The sequence below is a fragment of the Erythrolamprus reginae genome, chromosome 6, assembly GCF_031021105.1.
Source record: "Erythrolamprus reginae isolate rEryReg1 chromosome 6, rEryReg1.hap1, whole genome shotgun sequence".
NCBI classification, from domain to species: Eukaryota; Metazoa; Chordata; class Lepidosauria; order Squamata; family Dipsadidae; genus Erythrolamprus; species Erythrolamprus reginae.
The window spans coordinates 56,974,525-56,995,829 of NC_091955.1; the positions used below are offsets into that span (position 1 = coordinate 56,974,525).

Sequence of the window (21,305 nt, forward strand, 5' to 3'; positions counted from 1 at the left end):
AATAAAGAAACCATATTATGGTTTAGATATTGTGCAGAGCTAACACTTGTAGTACAGCTTCTGATAGAAGCAGGAAATGGCCCTACTTATTCATATTAGTAGCTAGATTTATACATCAACTTCACATTGCTTATTTCAAATATCTTTGTCTTTTCTTTTCCTTCCTCCCTCTTCTCTTTGAGCAGGGGTCCCCAAACTTTTTACACAGGGGGCTAGTTCACTGTCCCTCGGACTGTTGGAGGGCTGGACTATTAAAAAAATGTATGAACAAATCCCTATGCACACTGCACATACCTTATTTAAAGTAAAAAACAAAATGGGAACAAATACAATATTTAATATTTATTCTCCCTCTTTCTCTCTCTCTCTCTCTCTTTGTCCTTCTTTCTTTCTATTTCTCTCTTGCTTGCTTGCTTTCTCTTCTCTCTTTCTCTCACTCACTCTCTTTGTATCTCTCCCGCTTTCTCTCTACCTTTCTTTCTCTTTCTCTCTCTCCCTTTCTCTCTGTCCCTCTCTTTCTTTCTCTCTTATCTCTCCTTCTCTCACTCACTCTCTTTGTATCTCTCTTTGTATCACTCTATCTCTCCCTCTTTCTCTCACTCTCTTGCTTTCTTTCTCTTTCTCTCTCCCCTCTTTTTTCTCTCTCTCTCTTTCTCTCTCCCCTCTTTATTTTCTCTCTCTCTTTCTCTCTCATACACCACGCCGGCAACAGAGAGAGAAAGAGAGAGGTACAGGTCGGGCGCATTACCGGGAGGTGGAGGCAGCATGGGGCGAGACGCTGTTTTTAATTGTTTTTACATTTGTCTTTTTGCTGTTTGTTGGCTGCCCCGACTTGTTTTATTGTTTGAGATGGGCTGACGCACATGAGCAAACAAGTGGGGAGGGCGAAGGGGTGGACGTGGCCTCTCAGCTGCAGAGCCGAACAGGGGTGGAGGCAACGGCGGAGTCCGGCGCTAGGGCCATGCGGAGCCGCTCATCCAGGGGGGCGTGGACCGGCAAGCCACCCTCCGCTCTCTCTCTTTCTCTCTCTGTTGTCACCGGGCTCCGCCGTTGCCTCCGCCCCCATTTGGCTCTGCAGCTGAGAGGCAGCAGCCATGTTCACTCCTATGTCCTCCCCGGCATCCCCGGCACCCAGCGTCCAGCCCCACGCCGCCTCCACCTACCGGTACTGCGCCCGACCTCTACTTGCAGGAACAGGTGGTGGGGCAGCGCAAAGGGCCGCACTTGAAGGCCACCACGGTGCCGCAGTCCCAGATCGCTCACTTCTCCGGCCAGCAAAGCTGTCTGCCCAGGAAAGTGGTGCGCTTTTTAAATGCGCACTTTTCAGTAACTTTGCGCCAGTTCAAATGTTTCTGTGCGAGTTGGTCGCGCGTGCAGCTTAAAAGGAACAATGCCGGTGCGGCCACCTCGCCGCTGACATAGCCCTTCCCGGCAGAGCCCTCACCAACAGCTCCCGCCGCCAGCGCACAGCTCTGCTCACTCGAAGCCTAGTGTTCAGGCTGGAGAGGGGGCTTCGGGCTCTCGGCTTCAGCGGCCGCCATTGGGCCATTGTTTTCGCGGCGGCTGCCCTGCGCTTTTTAAATGCGCCGCTTTCCTGCACTGCTTTCCTGGGCAGCTGGCTTTACTGGCCAGTGCAGGGTGGCTGCCACAACAACAACAATGATGCCATGGCGTCCGCTGATGCCGAGAGCTGTCAAACAGGCCCTGAAGGGGGACAGGGCAGTCCCCGCCGCCTGTGTCAGCGGCGAGGTGTGCTTGCCTTGTGCCGTGGGGGGGGAGGCGATGGAGGTCAGGGGTTTTCAAGCATCCCCTTCCCCCCCCACACACACACTCAGTTGACAGTTTTTCAATTGCCAATCGCCTTTTCCTGAAATTTGCGTCCACTCACCGCGGAGGTGGAGGTGGGGAGGAGGAGGTGGAGAGGCAAGTTGGCGGGGAGGAAAGCGGGCCTGCAATTGGCCAATTTATTTCTCGCCTTTAGGGAGAGGAAATGTTGCTGCTCTGCCATAGGGCAGCAACAGTTTCTCTCCCTAAAGGCGAGAAATAAATTGGCCAATTGCAGGCCCGCTTTCCTCCCCACCCCCTTGCCTCTCCACCTTCTCCTCACTCAGCAGCCGACCGCGGTGAGTGGACAGGAGATTCGGGAGCTTATTATATTGATCAGTAAAATCTCATGAGCTGCCGCGGGCCGGTTAAAAGACCTCATTGGGCCGCAACCGGCCCGCAGTTTGGGGACCGCGGTCTTTGAGCATGCCCAAACTTGTGTCAGTATATGTTACTAAATAGTTTCCTGTCTCCTTCCAAATTAGTTGGTTTTCTTTTCCATCTGCCTCCCATTAATTGAACTAAGTTTCTATTTCAGTGGCAATTGTGTGCAGGGATATCAAAATTGGTAAGCCCCTAAATCTTTTCAAGTATGTGCACATAAATACCAAGCCTTGCATTGCAACACTGTATCTACCAACTTGCCACTACCCCTACCAGTGTTCCCTCTAATTTTTTTTGGGGTGGGCGGAAAAGTATAGTGTCTGAGCGGCAGTCCCTTCGGGACTGGGCTGCACAGAAATAAAAAATAAATAAACAAACAAACAAACAAACAAACAAACAAACAAAAACCCCACCCTGTTTTGCCTCAGAGAATTTCAAAATAAAATACTGTACTGTGTGTCTATAACAGTGAGCTCATAATAGGGCAACTCTATCAATATCAAAATGCCACTTAAATAGTTGAGCTAGTTTCAAACTAGATTTTGCTTTTCTTTCTCTCTTCCTTACTCCCATTCTTTTTCTTTCTCTTTTCCTTCCTCTCTTTTTTCTATCTGTTTCTCTCTCTTCCTCTCTCTCTCCTTCCCTCTCACTCTTTCCCTCTCGGCTTCTGGGCAGGTTTGGAAAACTCTGAGTTGATGATGATTTTTAAGTGAGCGATTGCTCACTGCTCAGCTTAGAGGGAACTATGACCCCTACTCCCACCCCCACACTACTGATTATTCTTATTTATTAATCTCAGAGGATCCTTTTTCCTATGTCCTGCAATTTAACTACCTACCTCAATTTGAATCTTTCCTGCTTTCCCTACAACCATGGATTGTAAATATGTTTTTCATTTCATTTCAGAGGTTGGACTTGAGTTTAACACCTGCTTGTTCTTTCTTCAGTCTGGAGTTCCAATCTTTGCTTGAAGAAGGCGCTAACTGCATAGTACTTGGCCAGCCTATCCCATTAGATAGAATGATAGTGAAAAATATTGATTCATCCCATCTCACAGGTATGTTAAATCTCCTTGCCAGAGGTTTTAAAAATTGTACATGTCATATACATGTTTCTTGAGGGCCAGATCATCTACACCAGTACTCTTTAAAATATTTAGAAAACTTAAATAATGAACAGGGGCGTGACACTTTTCTGAAAATGCCTACTTTCATTGCAAAACCTCTAAATAGTCATTACATGTATGTAAAAGCTTGTAAGTAATGAATAGAAATCATACAATTCTGAACTGCAATTGGATGGACTGTATTGTGGATTTGATTTTTAAATTGTGCTGGGGAAGAGGCCAAGGTGATAAGACAAACCCACAATTTAGCATTAACATTGAATTCTTACCCAGTATAGGCCACACTGCGCATTGATAGTAAAAGTCAAGCTGTGCATGCAGCTTTGGGTGACCACACATGTGTGGGTGCAAAAAATAATCTGCATGCGCAAAAGCAAAATCTTACCAGGATGCGCATGTCTGCCAGTCACCCAGAGCTGCGCATGCAGTGCACTAGTAGCAGCAGTGAGTAGGAACCTCCCGCCTGCCTACTTCTATATAAAAGAAAGTTAGCTGACCATTCTATTGAAGTTATTCACTGAATTATTGCATGTACTGTACATCAGCAGCAATTACATATTCCTGTTACAAACTGAAAGGCAATTAATCATTGTTTGCAGAGATCTGGAATGAAGCTTTATCATGTTTCTCTATTTCCTTAGCTTTGGGACTACGACATGCTTTTCTAATACAGCATGAAAATAGATATCAACAGTGCATAGGAGCCTATTTACTTCAAGCACAAACAGAGATATCCAAGGTAGGCATTTTACTTTGGAAATGTTTCTTGAAAGCATAAAATGTATCCATGCTTGCTGGCCTCTTTGATGAATGAAGCGGTACTTCCTGCCTTGAAATAGTGCTGGTGCTTCCTTCCCTAAGAGATGGACCATAATTAGATCCAACAGTTTTCAATAACTACCGTGTTTCCCCGAAAGTAAGACAGTGTCTTACTTTCTTTTTACCCCCAAAAGCCCCACTACGTCTTACTTTCGGGGTATGTCTTACATTGGAAAAAAATTGAAAGGGTCACGTTCCCGAAGGCATCTCCCCAGAGTCCAGAAGGGCAGCCGCGGGACAGGAGCCTCGTGAGCCCTTTTCCAAGTTCAACCTCAGGGCTCCAAGCGGCGTGCACGCGTGGAGCCACAGACGCGTGTCGGGGAAGCATGTGTCTGGAGGGGAGGAGCCGCTCAGCGCAGTTGGGCAGCCCCACCTGCCTGCTGGAAAGGAGGCGGGCGAAGGAGGGCGCAGCTCCGGCCGCTCGCCTCGGAACTGGTCGGCCTCGCTGGCCGCTTGCAGCCGAGCCTCGGCAGGACTCGGTTGCTGGGATGAGCGCCTTCGCTGCAAGCTGCCGCCCGCTCGGCTCGCTTCGGACCAGCGCCGTCCTTTGCTTTGCCAAGCCGGGGAAGAGGCGGTGGCGCCGCGGCGAGGCGAAGGCGAGGGGCGCGCGGGGAGCTTGGAAGCGACGTCATCGGGCTCCCCCCCGGCAATACCCCCGTGTTTCCCCGAAAGTAAGACATATGTCTTACTTTCGGGGTACGGCTTATATTAGCCGACCCCCCTGAAACCCCCGATACGTCTTACAATCGGGAGTGTCTTACTATCGGGGAAACAGGGTATCATCCAGTCTCCTTTCTTCTTTCTAGAAAAGGTTGTTGAGAAAATAATTGATCTGTAGTTGGTGGGAACTCTTGAAGAAATACATTAGGTAGACCCATTGTAGTCAGGTTTGAGCCATGATTTAGTATTGAGACAGTGTGGGTTGTCCTTGTAGATAACACTCAGAGAAAAGGTGGAGGTAGTGCATCCATCCATATCCTGTGCGACACAAGGAGTTGCTATTCTTATAAAGCCCTTTATGGTATAGCACTTAATTATTATTATTTTTCCAATAATTTCCCCCCTCTCCCACAATTTTAGCATGCTTGACCCACCACTAATCATTAGCTTCCTTGTTTCTCATTTTTTGGGTGGGGGGGTTGAAAAGCAAATAGTCCTTTTTATCCCAGATTGCAACTCACTCAATTTTGTTCCTGCTTAGTCTTGTTGATTCTGGTTCTCCTTCAGGTTCATGGCAGTCATGTTTGCTTTCACAGCTCTGCATCATCAGCTAGGGGTTTTCCAGCTCGGGGAGGGGAGATGAGGATCCTCTCTACCTCCTGGTAGTCCTCCTTCACTTCGACCCCTATACAGTGGGTCTTAGATCCAAATCCAGGCCTTCAGGCATAGAGCATTCAGAGCCAGCCAGGAAGGTCCCAGTTCTGGTTTCTGATCTCACCTAAGGAGGAACTAGAAGTCTGAGCACCTAATTATTTGCAGGGCTATCTACAGCATTTGTTCAGCCAATTCAATCTTGCAAAGTTGGTGCACAACTGCCTATGATTACATAATGGTATCTATTGGAACTCTACAAGACTCCTTCCCTATAATAGCACTTGCAATATGAAGTGAGTTCCCAACCAGTTAGCCCCCACCAATGTTTTGAAGAGTCTTAAAAACATGGCTCTTCATCCCAGCCTTTAGCAAGAGGAAACTTTCTTCGGATTCTTCAGATTGTTTCTCTTTTATTTCTGTCAGTTTTTTGCTAATCTTGCTGCTTTTTTCTTCTTTCTCTCCTTCTCTCTCTCTCTCTCTCTCTCTCTCTCTCTCTCTCTCTCTCTCTCTTAGTCATTGGGAGTTAGTTCGGTGGCATACAAATTCAATAAATAATTTTAAAAAAAATTTTAAAACATTTGTTTGTTTGCTTTTCTCAGAAAACTTGGATATCCCAGATGGAAACAACAATCACCAACTATGTAAGAAGAAATAATATATCAAAAACTTCCTTTTTTAATACACTTTCTGAATCCTCTGAAATTTAGCTTTAACTTATGTTTTTACTTTTTTTAATGTTTTTGAATATTTAAAGAAAATTGTTGAAATGTTCTGAAATCTTTCTGAAATGGCAGTATTCTTTAGTTTGTGAGTCCAGGGGATAACTTGTATGAACATATGCAAACATTAATTTATTACAACCTTTAGTTCATCTGCATTAGCTAATAAACGTAAGTGGGAGAAAATTAGAATATTAAGTGCCATTAAACTAACATTTTTAACTTTACGCTGAATTTTTAATCAAACTAACTACAATAGCATTATACTGCTTGTCAAAAAGAGAGAAGGCCATCCCTAAGTGCATAATACAATCTGCCTAAGAATCAGTGACAATTTAAAAAACCTTAAAAATAGTGATGAAGACAAAGCAAGAGATGAAGAACTAGTGAGAAAAAAAATTATAATGCACAAGGCTAATGCAACTACAAAAACGAAAACAAATTGTTGAAATTCATATGGGGATTCTACTTTTTGAGATTTTTAAATTCTGAAAAATTACCTAAAATAATATATATCAAGTAAGATATATATTTAATAGCAGAACCATTTAAAAAACTTCATGTAGTTCTAGAGGCACTGATTCTTCCTTTATGCACTAAAGAGATACTTAGGCATAAAGGAAAAACAGAGAGCTTTTTTAAGTAATTTGTTTTTTTTGATAGAACTATTAGCAGATGGATTCATGAAAAGGCTTTGAAATCTTGGTTATCAGACATTAGAATAACAACTCATTTGCTAGAATTCATTTGCCATATTGATGATTGTAAAACAGAAGTGTTGTTATAATTAACAGGGCTTTATGGCTGCAAGGTTTAACTGAAGCAACCATGTTAATAGAAAATGGGACAGGATATGATTTATGTGTTTAGTAACAAATTTATTACCATGGATAAAAAGACCTTGATAGATATTTGACAACCAAGTTAACTGGAATTTTTTAAGTTGAAAATTACTTCAAAGCCGCATGTGTATATAATCGCAGTTAATGACTTTTGATTTATAAATTAGCATGTTTTTATTAAAGAGTTCATCAGATATTATTTATGAGTAAGTGATTTACTTAGTAGCACCTAAGCACCTGTCTCATTTTGCGAAGCTAAACAAGATCCAATCAATCTATTCTTTTGGATGAAAGGCCATTGGGAAATACAGTGGCGCCTCTACTTAATTCGTTCCGTGACAAGTTCTTAAGTAGAAAAGTTTGTAAGTAGAAGCAATTTTTCCCATAGGAATAAATGTAAAAGCAAATAATGTTTGCAAACCCATTAGGAAAGAAATAAAAGCTCGGAATTTGGGTGGGAGGAGGAGGAAGAAGAGGAGGAGGACAGTTGCTGCCAAAGGAAGAAGGTGAGGTGAGGGGAATCAAAAAAATCCAAAACTTTAAGGCTTAAAAAAAGAGGGACTCTGAGGTGGCAAGGAGCACGCGCCTCCCATACACCCAACGTGAGGCTGCCTCCCATACACTGTGCCAGAGAAACCCAGGTGGGCGAGAGGGGGGAACCTCCCACTTCTTTCACTGAAAGGTGGCTGCTGCTGCTGCTACCTGCTTCCTCTTCCTTCCCATGCTGAAGGGCTTCCCTCTTCTCTTGCTCCCTCACTTTGTAGCTGGTGCCTTTCCTTCGCTGTGGTGACTCTCAGTTTGACTGAAGCCGAGTTGATCCAGCAGGGGCAAAGTGTTTTGCCTTTTCATGCCCATATGCTCCGGAAGGCAACCTCGTGCCATGTGTATTGAAGGCAGCGTGAGGGAGTCACCACAGCAAAGTGGTTTATTCCCTCTCCAAGCTCCCCAAGTCTACGGAGAGGGGTGGCATACAAATCTAAATAATAATAATAATAATAATAATAATAATAATAATAATAATAACAACAACAACAACATTCTGTTCGCTGTGGACTGCCAAAGTCTCCTTAAGCACCACCAAAAGGGTCTGGCAACCCAGAAAAGCCTGAGATGGCCGGGATTAAAGGGGGAATGGCAGGGAACTCGCCGGGTCTTCATGCCACTTTCAAATTTCCCAGGAAATTTTTCCAGCTTCGGGTTCTTAAGTAAAAAATGGTTCTTGAGAAGAGGCAAAAAATACCTTGAACACCCAGTTCTTATCTAGAAAAGTTCTTAAGTAGAGGTGTTCTTAGGTAGAGGTATCACTGTACCAACATTTAGGGAAGATTGAAAAGTGTGTGTGGGAGAGAGAAAGTCTTGAATGAAGACAATGGGAAATCACTTCAGTAGTCAAGTCTTTACAATCCACCCATCATTTCGGGCAGAATTAAAATACAGTACTGTATGTCCAAAAAGTTGTTAGATGAGCATTACTGTTTTTAGTCGATTAGTAATACAACACACATACTGTTACGTAAACATGCAAATCCATTATAAATCTTCCATTGTGATATGGGTTTTTTATTTAAAAAAAAATATGATTCATCACTCATCATGTCCTAGCAATTAATAATGTCCTAGCAATTAATATGGGATGCTAGTCAAAAAATTGAGATTTTTGATGAAACTGCGACTAAAAATACTTTAATATGCTTTGGACCTGAACTAATTAACTTCCCTTGGCTCTCTAGTTCATAAAACACAAGCATTAATAATATTGGTTCTACAGACTTTTATAACAATACTAGTGAACACATAACCTTTTGGATTATAGTTTCAGAGGTATTTCCTTGCTGAAACAAAAGACCAAGGGAGGAAAAGGAGTGGATGAGAAAGCGAGCCTGCCAGCCTGAATGCAACCAACTACTCTTTGGCAGCTGATGATGGGACTGGTTTACATACCTGCAGAAAGCTAGGGCAGAATTAATGTTCTGAAACTCCAAGCAGCACTGAAGTGACCATAAATTTGCCAAATTTCAATCTCAAAAAAGTCATGGATCCCAGGCTTTGAATGCATTAGGTAAGCCATCTGAACCACAAGATGGGCAGCAAATAAATTTGATAAATGATAAATAAATAAGTCACCTCAAATACCTTTGAGATGTCTTGGTTCAAAAATTGTTACCCTATAATGCATTGCTGCATCCAGTTAAATACTACAAAACGCAAAAGTTTTAGTAATACACAGATTGAATTTTTTATACAAACTATTAAGGCCAAAGACCTCAGTGAAAATGATAATCACTGAAAACAGCAATTTCATAATAAGGAATAAAACAGGAAATTCGATCTTGCTACAGCCAAAATATGAAATAGTTGAATCATTCCATTAACATGTTAATTGGAGATGAATAGGTTTGACATATTTATTTATTTATTATTTATTATTTGGATTTGTATGCCGCCCCTCTCCGAAGACAGCAGCAGACAGCAGCAGACAGCTTTCCACGCCAGCAAAAGTGCACCAAAACAGTAATTGCAAATGGTCTATTAGAAATTTCTAATTTTATTTTCAGCCCAATAATATAATACAAAAGTAATATTTCCATACATATCCACCCATGGGTTTCATACAGAATTAGTGATTGTGTGGTGTCATTTTTCTCACTACTCAGGTTCCATTACCTTCCAAATGCAGAGTTTAGGAATTACAGTGTATACTGAACTAAACTCTTTAACATTATAAGGCACGACTACATGACTAGAAGTCATAAACACACCACTCAAAGAAGGACTTAAGAGAATCCACCTGATAAAAATTGCCATGCAAGACTATCTAAAGATAATGTGAATGTAAGGATCCACTTGAAAAAGAAGTGCAATCTTATGTAGATAAAGCTACCTTAATACATCTGTAAATTTAAGATAAGCACAGAAATCCTTCAAGTCTAATTTATACAATATACAGACCCCACCCCAATAAACATTATGCACAATATTCACATCTGCGACCATAATAAACCAATAGTTAAAAAGAGGCCAATAGGACAATACAATTTGTGGCACACTTCCATTATAGCATAATAGCATTAGTCAATTTCTTGTCATGAGCACTGGAAATAGAGGCCAAATGACATTAACAGCAGCCGACGTGTCACATGTAGCTGATATAGATCAAACATAATTAGGAAGAGTTGTATAATTTAATTTTTCTCCAGCACGTACAGGTTTGTAGAATTAAAGGAATCCAAAGAGTATAGATTTATAATAACTGTAAGTTACATAAGCACACATATTGAAATATTACATTTTTGGTGGATCAAAATGTTTTAAAATTTGGCAGTAATCACAAATCAAACCTAACATCGTAGTGAGGGAACCATTTTAAAATGGACTCAAGTTGAGTTTTTCATCAAGAGGTAGTTAAAATGAAATCTTACATAGTGGCATTCTTAGACTGGGCTTTTTGTGTGTGTTTTTAAAATAATTTTATTACAAAAGTGATAAATCCTATACAAGCAGCATTTTGGATAGATTTCTATTACAAAATGTTTCTTTTTTAATTAACCTGATGTAACAATATTTTTTCTTTCTCTTTGGTGCAAAGAGTTTGAATTTATCCACATAGTACAATGTAGCTATTAAAGCTATTCAAATCTGCCACACTAATTAATTAACAACATATACTGTATTTGAAATTTATAAATTCAGAACGCCAATAACAAACTTTATTTATATGGGTTTTAAAGAGTTCACAGAAGAAAAACAAATGTCTGCTGAATGGTGTTGCCTATCACACAAACTATTTTTCCCATGACTGTTTTCCTGTGTGCCTGCTATCAAATGATTACATACTGAGGTGAGCAGTTATTGTTAAATATGGACAGATTTATTCATTTTTAACTCCTAAATGGAATTTAAAATAAACCACTTCAAAGTGTTAAAGAAACACTTAACACTAACATTTCTGTTCTTAATTAGGGAACTTCCTTTTCTGTTTATTGCTCTGACATGGAAATAGATAATCTAAATAAATTTTAATGTAATTTAATAAGAAAACAAATGTTTATATAAGAACAATGAAAGCCACTGAGAACATGAAATGTGCAAAATTGCCAAGTCCACTTTTTCTATTCTTAATATCAAGCAGTGCTGCTAAAGAACCTGCAAACCTCCTTAGTATACACTATGTATACTAAACTAGGTATCCCCTTGAGTACATAAAAATTATGAACATAATATTCCTAAACACCATATGAAATTACTAGGGAATTGAATGGGCACTTAATTAAGAATGTACAATTTTGTAGACCAATTACTGCATCACTTCTTGCAAACATTTGTTCCTTCTCTTGCATATAGTGTTGGTTACACTAAAAAGTGCATAGTGCAAGTGACAATGCTATACCTTGCTCTTCCTGAGTTTTCAATTTTTAAACTATCAAATCAATCCCATTTCCTTTCTCTAGACAAGCTGAATTTTTATCCATGTGCATGTGAATATGAATAAAACATCTAGGGACTGCGATGAAAGCAAATCCCCACTTAAATGAGGAGCAAATAGTTTGCTTGTTTTAAATATCCTTTTTAAATACTTAGAAAAAATGCAACTAACAGATACAACCTTGGAAATGAATTCCTCCTTATCTTACATAGGAAGCCATTTCCAAAATGACACCTGCTACAACACATACAAGCATCATCTAAAAAAATTATTACTTCCTCCTTGTGAATCAGTTGCTTTATATGCTAACATGAGATGAAAAGTTCCATATATAATTAATCAACTAATATAAATCAGAAGATAGCCCCAATAAACATCTGCTCTATGCTTTATATTTTATATTTTTCCAAATTAAAGTGATAATGAATAAAACAACTGAATAGCATACGAACTGTATCTCTGTTGTAGACTGTATGAATAACTGATGTAGAAGATTTGACCTTTGTACATTATATTCATATTTGACTATTTGGACATTTTATCTCATGCTGATTCATAATCTTTAAGACTTTTAATACGTTGATACAAAATTGTATAACTCACAACTAATTTTTCCCAGCATTTCAGAACAAGAAAAAATGATGTGTAAACCGTAGTATCGTTACCTGTGAATTTATTATTTGGAGATGTTAATTTATTATTTGGAGATACAAGTAGTAGAACTAGAATCTTCTCTATGGAAAGCCCTCTCTGTCAATATATTTTTATTAAAGTATTTGTGTTACTTTTTTCTTTCCTTCGTATTCATTTCGATGTCTACAGCTGCACTCATCTCCCATGCAAACAGGTTACAAATCCAAAGAAATTTTTATTTTAAATATTACCTTATATTTTACTAATAACTATATTTTACTAAACTAGATTTTACCAGTGCATTATTTTATATCACCAGTGTGCATAGTGTTATGTATATACCAATTTCAACTGAAACAAATGTTGTTATCCACCTATTAGTTTAAAAACAGTCATTTTAACTAACTTTCAAATGAATGAAATACGACATTACTTTTTAATAAAGTCCATGATTAGGGAAAACAAGAGAAACTACTGAGAATTTAGGTTTCTCTTCAATCTTCAGCAGTACTGAGTTTCATTCCAAATTTTAAGAAGGGCAAAGATTTATAATAATAATTAAAATGGGGAACATGTACCTTGAATGTTCTCCTGCAATTCCTTTCATTGGAATTGTCAAATAATTAATAATTATTCAGAATCTTTTAGTACCAGAATTTGCTATGCTTGGATCTTCCAGGAAATATTTCTTGTGAATAAGACAAAGAGAACAGTGCAAACATATTTAAATAGTACAAAAAAATGTAAAGGAGCATAGAAATTTGCATATCAAAATGATGTAGCCCAACTATTTTCAACAGGATGCAGCATATTCTTAGAGAAGAAATATCAGATCTACACTCTAGTACTGGGATTGCTTTTCATTTTCTGTGACAAATATTGTACAATGATACTATAGAAAAACAGCTTGACAATCTTGAGTGTTCAAGGCAGCTTTCACTAACTAGACATAATCATAAAACGGAACTCACAGTAAAAAATTAAGAAAAAAGATGGGGTGGAAATAGACACAAAAAGCTGCTTGTTTGAGGCTATTAATACCTTATATATTTCTGAACAATCATTAAGTTATACTTATGCAGCAATAATTGAAACATAAAATCCCTGCAAAACTGTTTAATGGGGCTGCTTTTGAACCAACAAATTAGGATTTAAAAATACATTATATCTATTTTAATTTTATTTACAAGTCATTGGAGACTTATAAACTTGACACAGAAGCTCTCTGACCAAAACCAAATAAGTCACACATAATTTCAACTTCACAAGAAGTACAATTGTTTGAGTTTAGGAGTTAAACACTATACTATAATTTTGCCAATTGTTACAATCGGTGCCCAGCCAAAATAGTAGTCTGAGTATTGTACGAAGTGCATAACAGAAATTTTACTCTAGCATAACATGTAAGAGTTGTGAGTAATTATCCTTGTAGATCATTGAAACAAGTATCACAGACACGAACAGCTTTCTTAGAAGAAGGAGTTAAGGCATTCTTTGAGGAACACTCAGCACAGAAAATATTTCCACACTGTCTGCAGTGGTGCTGAAAAACAAAACAAAACAAAAAATTATGAATACATGGCATATATAAACTTCATCATTGCTAAAATATAAGGAAGAATTATTGTTTACTAAATTTATATGCTGCCAATCTCACTATCAAAGAGTCTCTATTCCTAAACCAGTGATGGCGAACCTTTTTTTTCCTTGGGTGCCAAAAGAGCATTCGCACGCACTATCGCACATGCACGAGTGCCCACACCCATAATTCAATGTCTGGAGAGGGCGAAAACAGCTTCCCCCACCTCCTGGAGGCCCTCTGGAGGCCAGAAACAGCCTGTTTCCCAATTTCTGGTGGGCCCAGTAAGCTCATGTTGTGCCTTCCCCAGGCTCCAAAGGCTTTCCTGGAACTGAGGGAGAGTAAAAACTCCCTCCCCATCCCCACCACAGGTTCTGTGGAAGCCAAAAACGCTGTTCCAGAGCTTCTGTGCAAGCTAAAAATCAGCTGGCCGGTACACACATGCATGTTGGAGCTGAGCTAGGGAAAAGGCTTGCGTGCCAGCAGATATGGCTCCGCGTGCCATCTACGGCACCTGTACGATAGGTTTGCCATCACTGGCGAATGACTATAGGTTCACCATCACTTCAATGACTATATTCAAAAAACACATTAACCCAAAATTAGTTAAATCATATCACATTAAAGCTTGAACGCTTGTTTTCAAATCAGAACGAGACATCAAGCATAAAATCATAGATGAATATTTTTGATCAACAATTAGTTTTGGTTAGGATAAATAATAATTAAATATAGTTTTCAAGGAAAGTAAAGGTGAGCATGCAAATCTAAACTTGCTAACCTTGATTTGATATTGCACAACCCAATCTACAATATTTTAAAACACTGAATTACTAGTGGAGCATCTTAAATAACCAAGTATGTACACTATTTTTAGGAGTACATGTCTCCTCGTTCAGGGACCATACTCCACTCCAATGAATTGGTAATTAAACAAAACTATTGCTAAGGAAACAAGTGAGAGAACAAAAGAGCTGCTATGAAGATCACTGGTTGCTACTGTGTCATTCAGGTTTGTCCTTTGCCTATTTTTAGCCCCTTGCAAGGTGAAGTGATTGCTTAAACAAACTACCTCTTCCTAATCTGCTTTTTTCAGTAGTACAATTCCCTAAAGTAAGTACAAGTGATACTTCTGTAATCTTAATTAGTTGATTAAAACCCTACTACTACTGCCTGAAACTGACCAGATCTTAGATCAGTTTTATACCAAGGGTTTTGCTATCAGGCATATAAAATTTGATCATAAATGGACACATTGCTCAGAAAATTATTGTTTATTACCACTTATTACCATTGTATTTGAGAATGGTCACTAACCTAATTAGTCTCAAAAAGAGAAGTAGCTGTATTGCATGGAATAAATTTAAAACATAAAAGTCAGTATATCCCTGGTTTTCTACTAAAATGTATTTCTCCTTAGAATGAAACTAGACTGCATAAATTACAGGGGGGTGGACAAAAAATGGAAACATCTAGGGAAATCATCAAAATATCTTTTAATATGGTGTTGGTCCACCTTTTGCGGCAAATACAGCCTCAATTTTCCGAGGTATTGATTCATACAAATTGTGAATTGTTTTCAAAGGAATTTTAGCCCATTCTTCAGTTAAAGGACCCTCTAGTTCTTTTAGTGATGATGGTGGTGGAAATTGACTTATTACTTGAATCTCTAAAATCGACCATAAATGCTGAATAATGTTGAGGTCTGGTGATTGTGGTGGCCAGATGAGATTCTGAACTTCATTAGAATGTTCCTCGTGCCATTCTTTAACAATTCTTGCTCTATGGATTGGTGCATTATCATCTTGAAAGATGGCATCCCTCTCTGGAAAGAGTTCTTGAACCATAGGATGAATTTGGTCGGCCAAAAGTCCTAAATAGTGATGGTTGTTAATTCTTCCATGAAGGGAAATCATAGCACCCCAGATCATCATTGAACCCCCGCCATGTTTGACGGTTGGGAGAAGGCAGTTTGGATGATTGATTCTTTTGGCTGTCTCCAAACGTAAACACGGCCGGAGGTCGAAAAAAGGGTAAACGATGATTCGTCAGAGAAAATCACATTTTGCCACTGCTCGAGGGACCATTTCTGGTGGTTTCTACACCACTGTAAACACTTTGAAACATTTGTCTTCTAATTGCATCTCTTCCATGGAATCCAGATTTGTGAAGTTCCCTTCGAACAGTTTTTGTGGAAACTGGGTTCTGTACATGTCTATTGAGCTCTGCAGTGATTTTAGGAGCTGTGGTCTTGCGATCCACTCTAACAATTTGCTTTAGAGTCCAACGGTCTCTCTCAGACAACTTCAACTTTCAACCAGACCTGTGCTTGGCTGAGGACGTTTTCCCTTCTCTCTCAAAAGCAGTCATTATTTTTGAGACATTACCTCTAGGAACGGCAAACATTCAGGCAATTTCTGTTATACTAGCGCCTGCCATTCGAGCACCAACAATTTGGCCTCTGTGAAAGTCTGAGAGGTCTGCCATTTCTAGAAGGTTATAACCAATTTCCTTAAATTTCTGTTTTAAAAAGGTAGTTTAAAAAAACATATCAAATAACAGAATTTTTTTAAAAACATTAAAATATGTCAAGTTTTGATTGATTTGAACATGTTCAAACATTATGATGCCAAAAAGTTAAGTGTTTCCATTTTTTTGTCCACCACATGTATCTACATTCATATACTGCAGGGGTGAAATCCAGCAGGTTCTGACAGGTTCTAGAGAACTGGTAGCAGAACTTTTCAGTAGTTCGGCGAACTAGCAAATACCACCTCTGACTGGCCCCAGAGTTGTGTGGGAATGGAGATTTTGCAATACCCTTCCCCTGTCATGCCCAAGCCACACCCACCAAGCCACACCCACAGAAGTAAAAAACAGTAGTAAAAAAATTGGATTTCACCACTGACATATTGTATATTCTTGTCTATTTCAATGAACAAATATAGTTCAAAAACAACCAAGCAACAATGCTATATTTAAAGTTAAACCAGACATTAATAAGAAATATTTTATCTTTTCTATGTAGCATTGGAAGTAACAAAAGATTCTGAAAATAATTTTATGCTAATTTGGTTACAATACATATGAAATAAATTTTAAAAGCTTCCATTTTCATAAAATGTTCCTATTTCCAAAATCACAATCATTAACGAGAGAAATATTATCGTTATCGAGGCTAAGCAGGTGCTGACATCAAGTTTAAATGCAAGCAAGTGAAAATGTAGCATTGTTAATAAACTTCTCACATCACTGCATCCAAAAGAAAATATATACAGCATTTTGAATAAATTATCTAAGAAATTGGATACATGACATTATTTCTTAATTTAACTGCATTAACATGTATAATTTTACTGTATGAAAATAAGCTTCATGATATACATACATACCCTTCTTATTGTTACAGAAAAATTTTTTCCACAAGCCATGCAATTCTGAACTTCATTATCTTCAGCCCATTTCCTATTTAATGCTTGCGTATGTTTGATCTATGCAAAATTGAAGAAATAGATATGTAAATAATAAATCAAAACTTCAAATTATATGAAAATTACATGTGTTTTCCCATAAAGACAGGGTCTTGTTTTCTTTTGACTCTCCTCCAAATAAGGGCGTGGCCTTATTTTGGGGGAGGTCTTATTATTTTTGAGGTGCAGGAGGTAGAAAGCTCAACGATCCCACCCTCTCCATCCTGTTAAATTCTCTGCATGACTTGCTCCGCTGGCTGGGCTTGCTGCTGGCTGGCCACTGAACAGCTGACTGTGCTGCCTCTAGGGAGATCTTTAGCCTCGTGGCAGCACTGCTTTTGGCCGTCCTCCTTGGCTGCTCCAGCCTGGTACAGGGTGAGTCATCCCAGATCTACGACTTCCAGAGCAACCTCTGCTGCTGGTGAAGCTGCATTGCCCATGCCGGCTTGCACAGCCAGCATGAGAGTTAGTGCCCATTAAGAGCGCTGGACTCTGCTTGTAACATGGAGCCTGCAGCAATGAGTAGACCATCAGGAAGGCATTCAGCAGCACAAAGGCAGCAAAAGGTGGAGCAGCTTGGCTCCACCAGTGGCCGCTGGCAGCAAAGAGCCCTGGCAGGTCAGCAGTGGGGGGGGGGCACTCTGAAGGTCATAGATCTTGGCTGACTAATCCCACACCAGGCAGGAACAGCCCAGCTGGGTGACCAAGAGCAGCGCTGCCAGGCGGGCGAAGAGATCCCGCCTCCCCATTTTCAAACTGTTCACCCAATGCAATCACTGCTTCCAACCACCTCTTTGTCCTGGCGAAACTCCTCTTTGAAAGGATGATCTGCGGGTGAAGGGGGGAGATTTCATGCATGTTGGCAGCGTCATCTCCTCACAGGGCTTCTTCTAATGTTCCAGGTGTATGAATTTCCATGCCTTCCTTTCCTGTTCCCTGAGATGACCAAAGAACAGAAGGGCTGCCTCCTGTGCTGGCCATGCCCACCCCTTCATAGGGTGTATTTTCCAAGGAGGGCACATATTTAAGCCCACCCCAAAAATTAGCCTTGGCCTCATTTTTAGGACATGTCCTATTATCGGGAAAACACAGTATGTCAAAATTCATTCCCTATTTCCCACTGCTAACCAATCAACCCCCAAACCATCCTCAACCAAAACCACCCCAACCTCCAATCTATCCTCGACCAAGATCAACCCCTCATTAACCACTACCTTCAAACCACCGTCGCCCACAATCAACCTAACTTCCAATCCATCACTACTCAAAACTAACTCTCAATAAGCCCCTTACTTCCTCAACAACATCCATTTCTAATCTCAAATGTAAACTGATGAACTCAAGAAGCATCGTTAATAAATACGACATCATATTTATCTGTGAAACATAGTTAAATGAATCCCTCCCAGACTCCGTTATCACAGTAAGTGACTATCAAGTTTACCGTTCTGACCATGAATCCCCGCAGAGGAGGTGGTGTTGCAATATTCTATAAGAAATCACTCAACCTTTAAAAAGTGCAAGTTAAACAAGACCTTTATCTTCCTGAAACCATCATCTGTGAACTGACTTTAGATACCACACTTCGCTTCTTTCTATGTTATAGAGCTCCAGATTATGATATCACACACGTGAACAAGCTAATCTCATTGCTAATGTGGGCAAGCTCCCACCCACTTCCTCTTATATTTCTTGGAGACTTAAACCTTCCATATATAAACTTGACCCTAAACGAATGTTCCACTGAACCCATACATTCAATCCTTTACAATGCCATTACTAGCCTAGGACTAGATCAACTAGTTACTGACAACACTAGACTTAACAATTGTCTTGATCTCATCTTCTGCAACAGTCTACACTCAATTTACGGACTACAAATAAAAGAACCCTTTTCTAACAGTGACCGTAGCATGATTGACTTTTACCTAAACATACACCCTTACAAAAACCACCTTAACAATAGAAAAGCCAACTATAACTTCAAAAAGGCCAATTACGACCTCATTGAAGCCTACCTCTCACCTCTCGACTGGCACACAATTTTCTCTGACTGCATCATTACTGAAGACTACTACAATATGTTTTTACTTGAATTCCAAAGAGTCATCAAATTAAAAACAAATTACCCATAAAAATAAGAAAGCTCCAAACCAAAAAAAGAATTCTTTGGCGCAAAAATAAAGCAGGCTATGTTTCAAACTTTAAAATCTGCTATAAAAATTTGTGTCACCAAATAAAGCACGAAATCAATTTAAACTAAATGTCAACCGCTCCAAACTTGACTGCAAAAAATACAACTTCAGCAACAGAGTAATCAACACCTGGAACGCACTACCCGATTCTGTGGTTTCTACTCCTAATCCCAAAGCCTTTAGCCTTAGACTATCTATAATTGACCTCTCCCCCTTTCTAAGGGGCGTGCATAAGCGCACCACTGTGCCTACCATCCCTGTCCTATTGTCTTCTTTTGTTACTTTTTATCATTACTTATCTAATGTTTTATTTGTACAAATCACCACTCTATAATTGTTTGAATAAATAAATAAATAAACAAACTAACTAACTAACAAACTAACTCAGATCTATATCCAAGGCCAGTGATTGTTAGACCAGTAGAAGCCAACCCAACCAGATCATCCATCATATCTTGTTCAGGTATGTTACTTACTTACTTATTTATCTATGTAATTTAAACAATAATGCTAACATTAAATTATCAATTGTATTGTTTTCTTTTTTTACATGTTGTAAGCCTCCCCGAATCCTCAAAGAGGGACGGCATATAAATCCAATAAATAAATAAATCAATAAAATTCCTATCTTTCAGCATAAAATGAAATACCTGCAGTGACTGGTTCTCTCTCCCCAGCTCCTGCATGGCTGCAGTTGTATCATCCAGTTTTCTTCGTGTATCCACTACTTTGCCTTGAAGCTTGTCAATTTCTCCTTCAGTTTTAAGGCACCTGTGAAGAGGATAGTAAATAAGTCAATAAACACTAAATGAGGGGAAAGCGTATTCATAGACTGGGAATAGTAAGATGATCCTGATAATTATATCATGAATATGTAATTAGCATTGAGCTGTTGTAGGAGCACTGTCCTGTTTACTAATTGTAATTATACAAAAATGGTTGACTGCAGCAAAAATGCAGAAATTTCCACAGAGATGAAATATTTCCTTTACGGGAAAGGTTGTTGAGAAGGTGGTGGCGCTCCAGCTCCAGCGGTCCTTGGAAGAAGCCAATTATCTAGGCCCTCAGCAGTCAGGATTCAGGCCCGGCTACAGCACAGAAACTGCTTTGGTCGCGCTGATGGATGATCTCTGGTGGGCCCGGGACAGGGGTTTATCCTCCGTCCTGGTGCTTCTCGATCTCTCAGCGGCTTTCGATACCATCGACCATGGTATCCTTTTGCACTGGCTGGAGGGGTTGGGAGTGGGAGGCACTGTTCTTCAGTGGTTCTCCTCCTACCTCTCCGGCCGGTCACAGTCGGTGTTAGTTGGGGGTCAGAGGTCGACCTCTAGGTCACTCCCTTGTGGGGTACCTCAGGGGTCGGTCCTCTCCCCCCTGCTATTCAATATCTACATGAAACCACTGGGTGAGATCATCCAAGGGCATGGGGTGAGGTATCGTCAGTATGCAGATGATACCCAGCTTTACATCTCCACCCCTTGTCCAGTCAACGAAGCAGTGGAAGTGATGTGCCGGTGCCTGGAGGCTGTTGGGGCCTGGATGGGTGTCAACAAAATCAACTCAAGCCAGACAAGACGGAGTGGCTGTGGGTCTTGCCTCCCAAGGACACTGGAGACTGGACAGTAGTTATTAAGTACGGCTGGGTCCAGGGAAGGCTTCTTTAGGAGGGGGCGCACAAATGCCTCCTTATAAGGAGCCAGAAAGGGCCCCCTCCCCAAGGAGGCATTGACAATCTCCTGGACCCAGCTCCGCATCAGCTCTCGGCTGGCCAAAACCAACCAAGAGGGACACAGATCCAGTAAACAGGTGGCGGAACTCACAGCTCCGATGGCCTTGTCCACTTCATCAGGTGTTACCAAGTCAAACTCCTCCCAGACAGATGGACAAAGATGTTTAGCCCCAGTCACCTCGACTGACTCATTGTCAGCCGATACTGCTGTGTAATTGGAGTCAAGGTCTGCCCGGATCTGAGTGACT

The 21,305-nt window shown here is 40.1% G+C and overlaps 2 protein-coding genes across 8 annotated transcripts in view; one reads left to right on the forward strand and one right to left on the reverse strand.

Annotated features, from left to right (window-relative positions):
• The window catches only part of PLEKHG7 (pleckstrin homology and RhoGEF domain containing G7), a 41,132-nt gene extending 28,891 nt beyond the window's left edge, over positions 1-12,241 (forward strand). For 5 of the 6 annotated variants that reach the window (XM_070755823.1, XM_070755821.1, XM_070755822.1 and 2 more), the window contains 5 exons: positions 3,115-3,265; positions 3,976-4,073; positions 6,067-6,108; positions 10,757-10,866; positions 12,071-12,241. In XM_070755823.1, the coding sequence (XP_070611924.1) occupies positions 3,115-3,265; positions 3,976-4,073; positions 6,067-6,108; positions 10,757-10,866; positions 12,071-12,107 (438 nt within the window). In that variant the 3' untranslated portion in view covers positions 12,108-12,241. Of the gene's footprint in view, positions 1-3,114; positions 3,266-3,975; positions 4,074-6,066; positions 6,109-8,841; positions 8,980-10,756; positions 10,867-12,070 lie in introns of those variants that run through there. The other variant, XM_070755824.1, reaches the window with a different exon arrangement.
• EEA1 (early endosome antigen 1) overlaps positions 9,556-21,305 on the reverse strand; it is an 86,402-nt gene continuing 74,652 nt past the window's right edge. For both annotated transcript variants that reach the window (XM_070755820.1, XM_070755819.1), the window contains 3 exons: positions 19,979-20,099; positions 17,056-17,154; positions 9,556-13,627 (listed from right to left, as the gene is read on the reverse strand). In XM_070755820.1, coding sequence (XP_070611921.1) covers positions 13,505-13,627; positions 17,056-17,154; positions 19,979-20,099 — 343 coding nt within the window. In that variant the 3' untranslated portion in view covers positions 9,556-13,504. The remainder of the gene's footprint in view (positions 13,628-17,055; positions 17,155-19,978; positions 20,100-21,305) is intronic.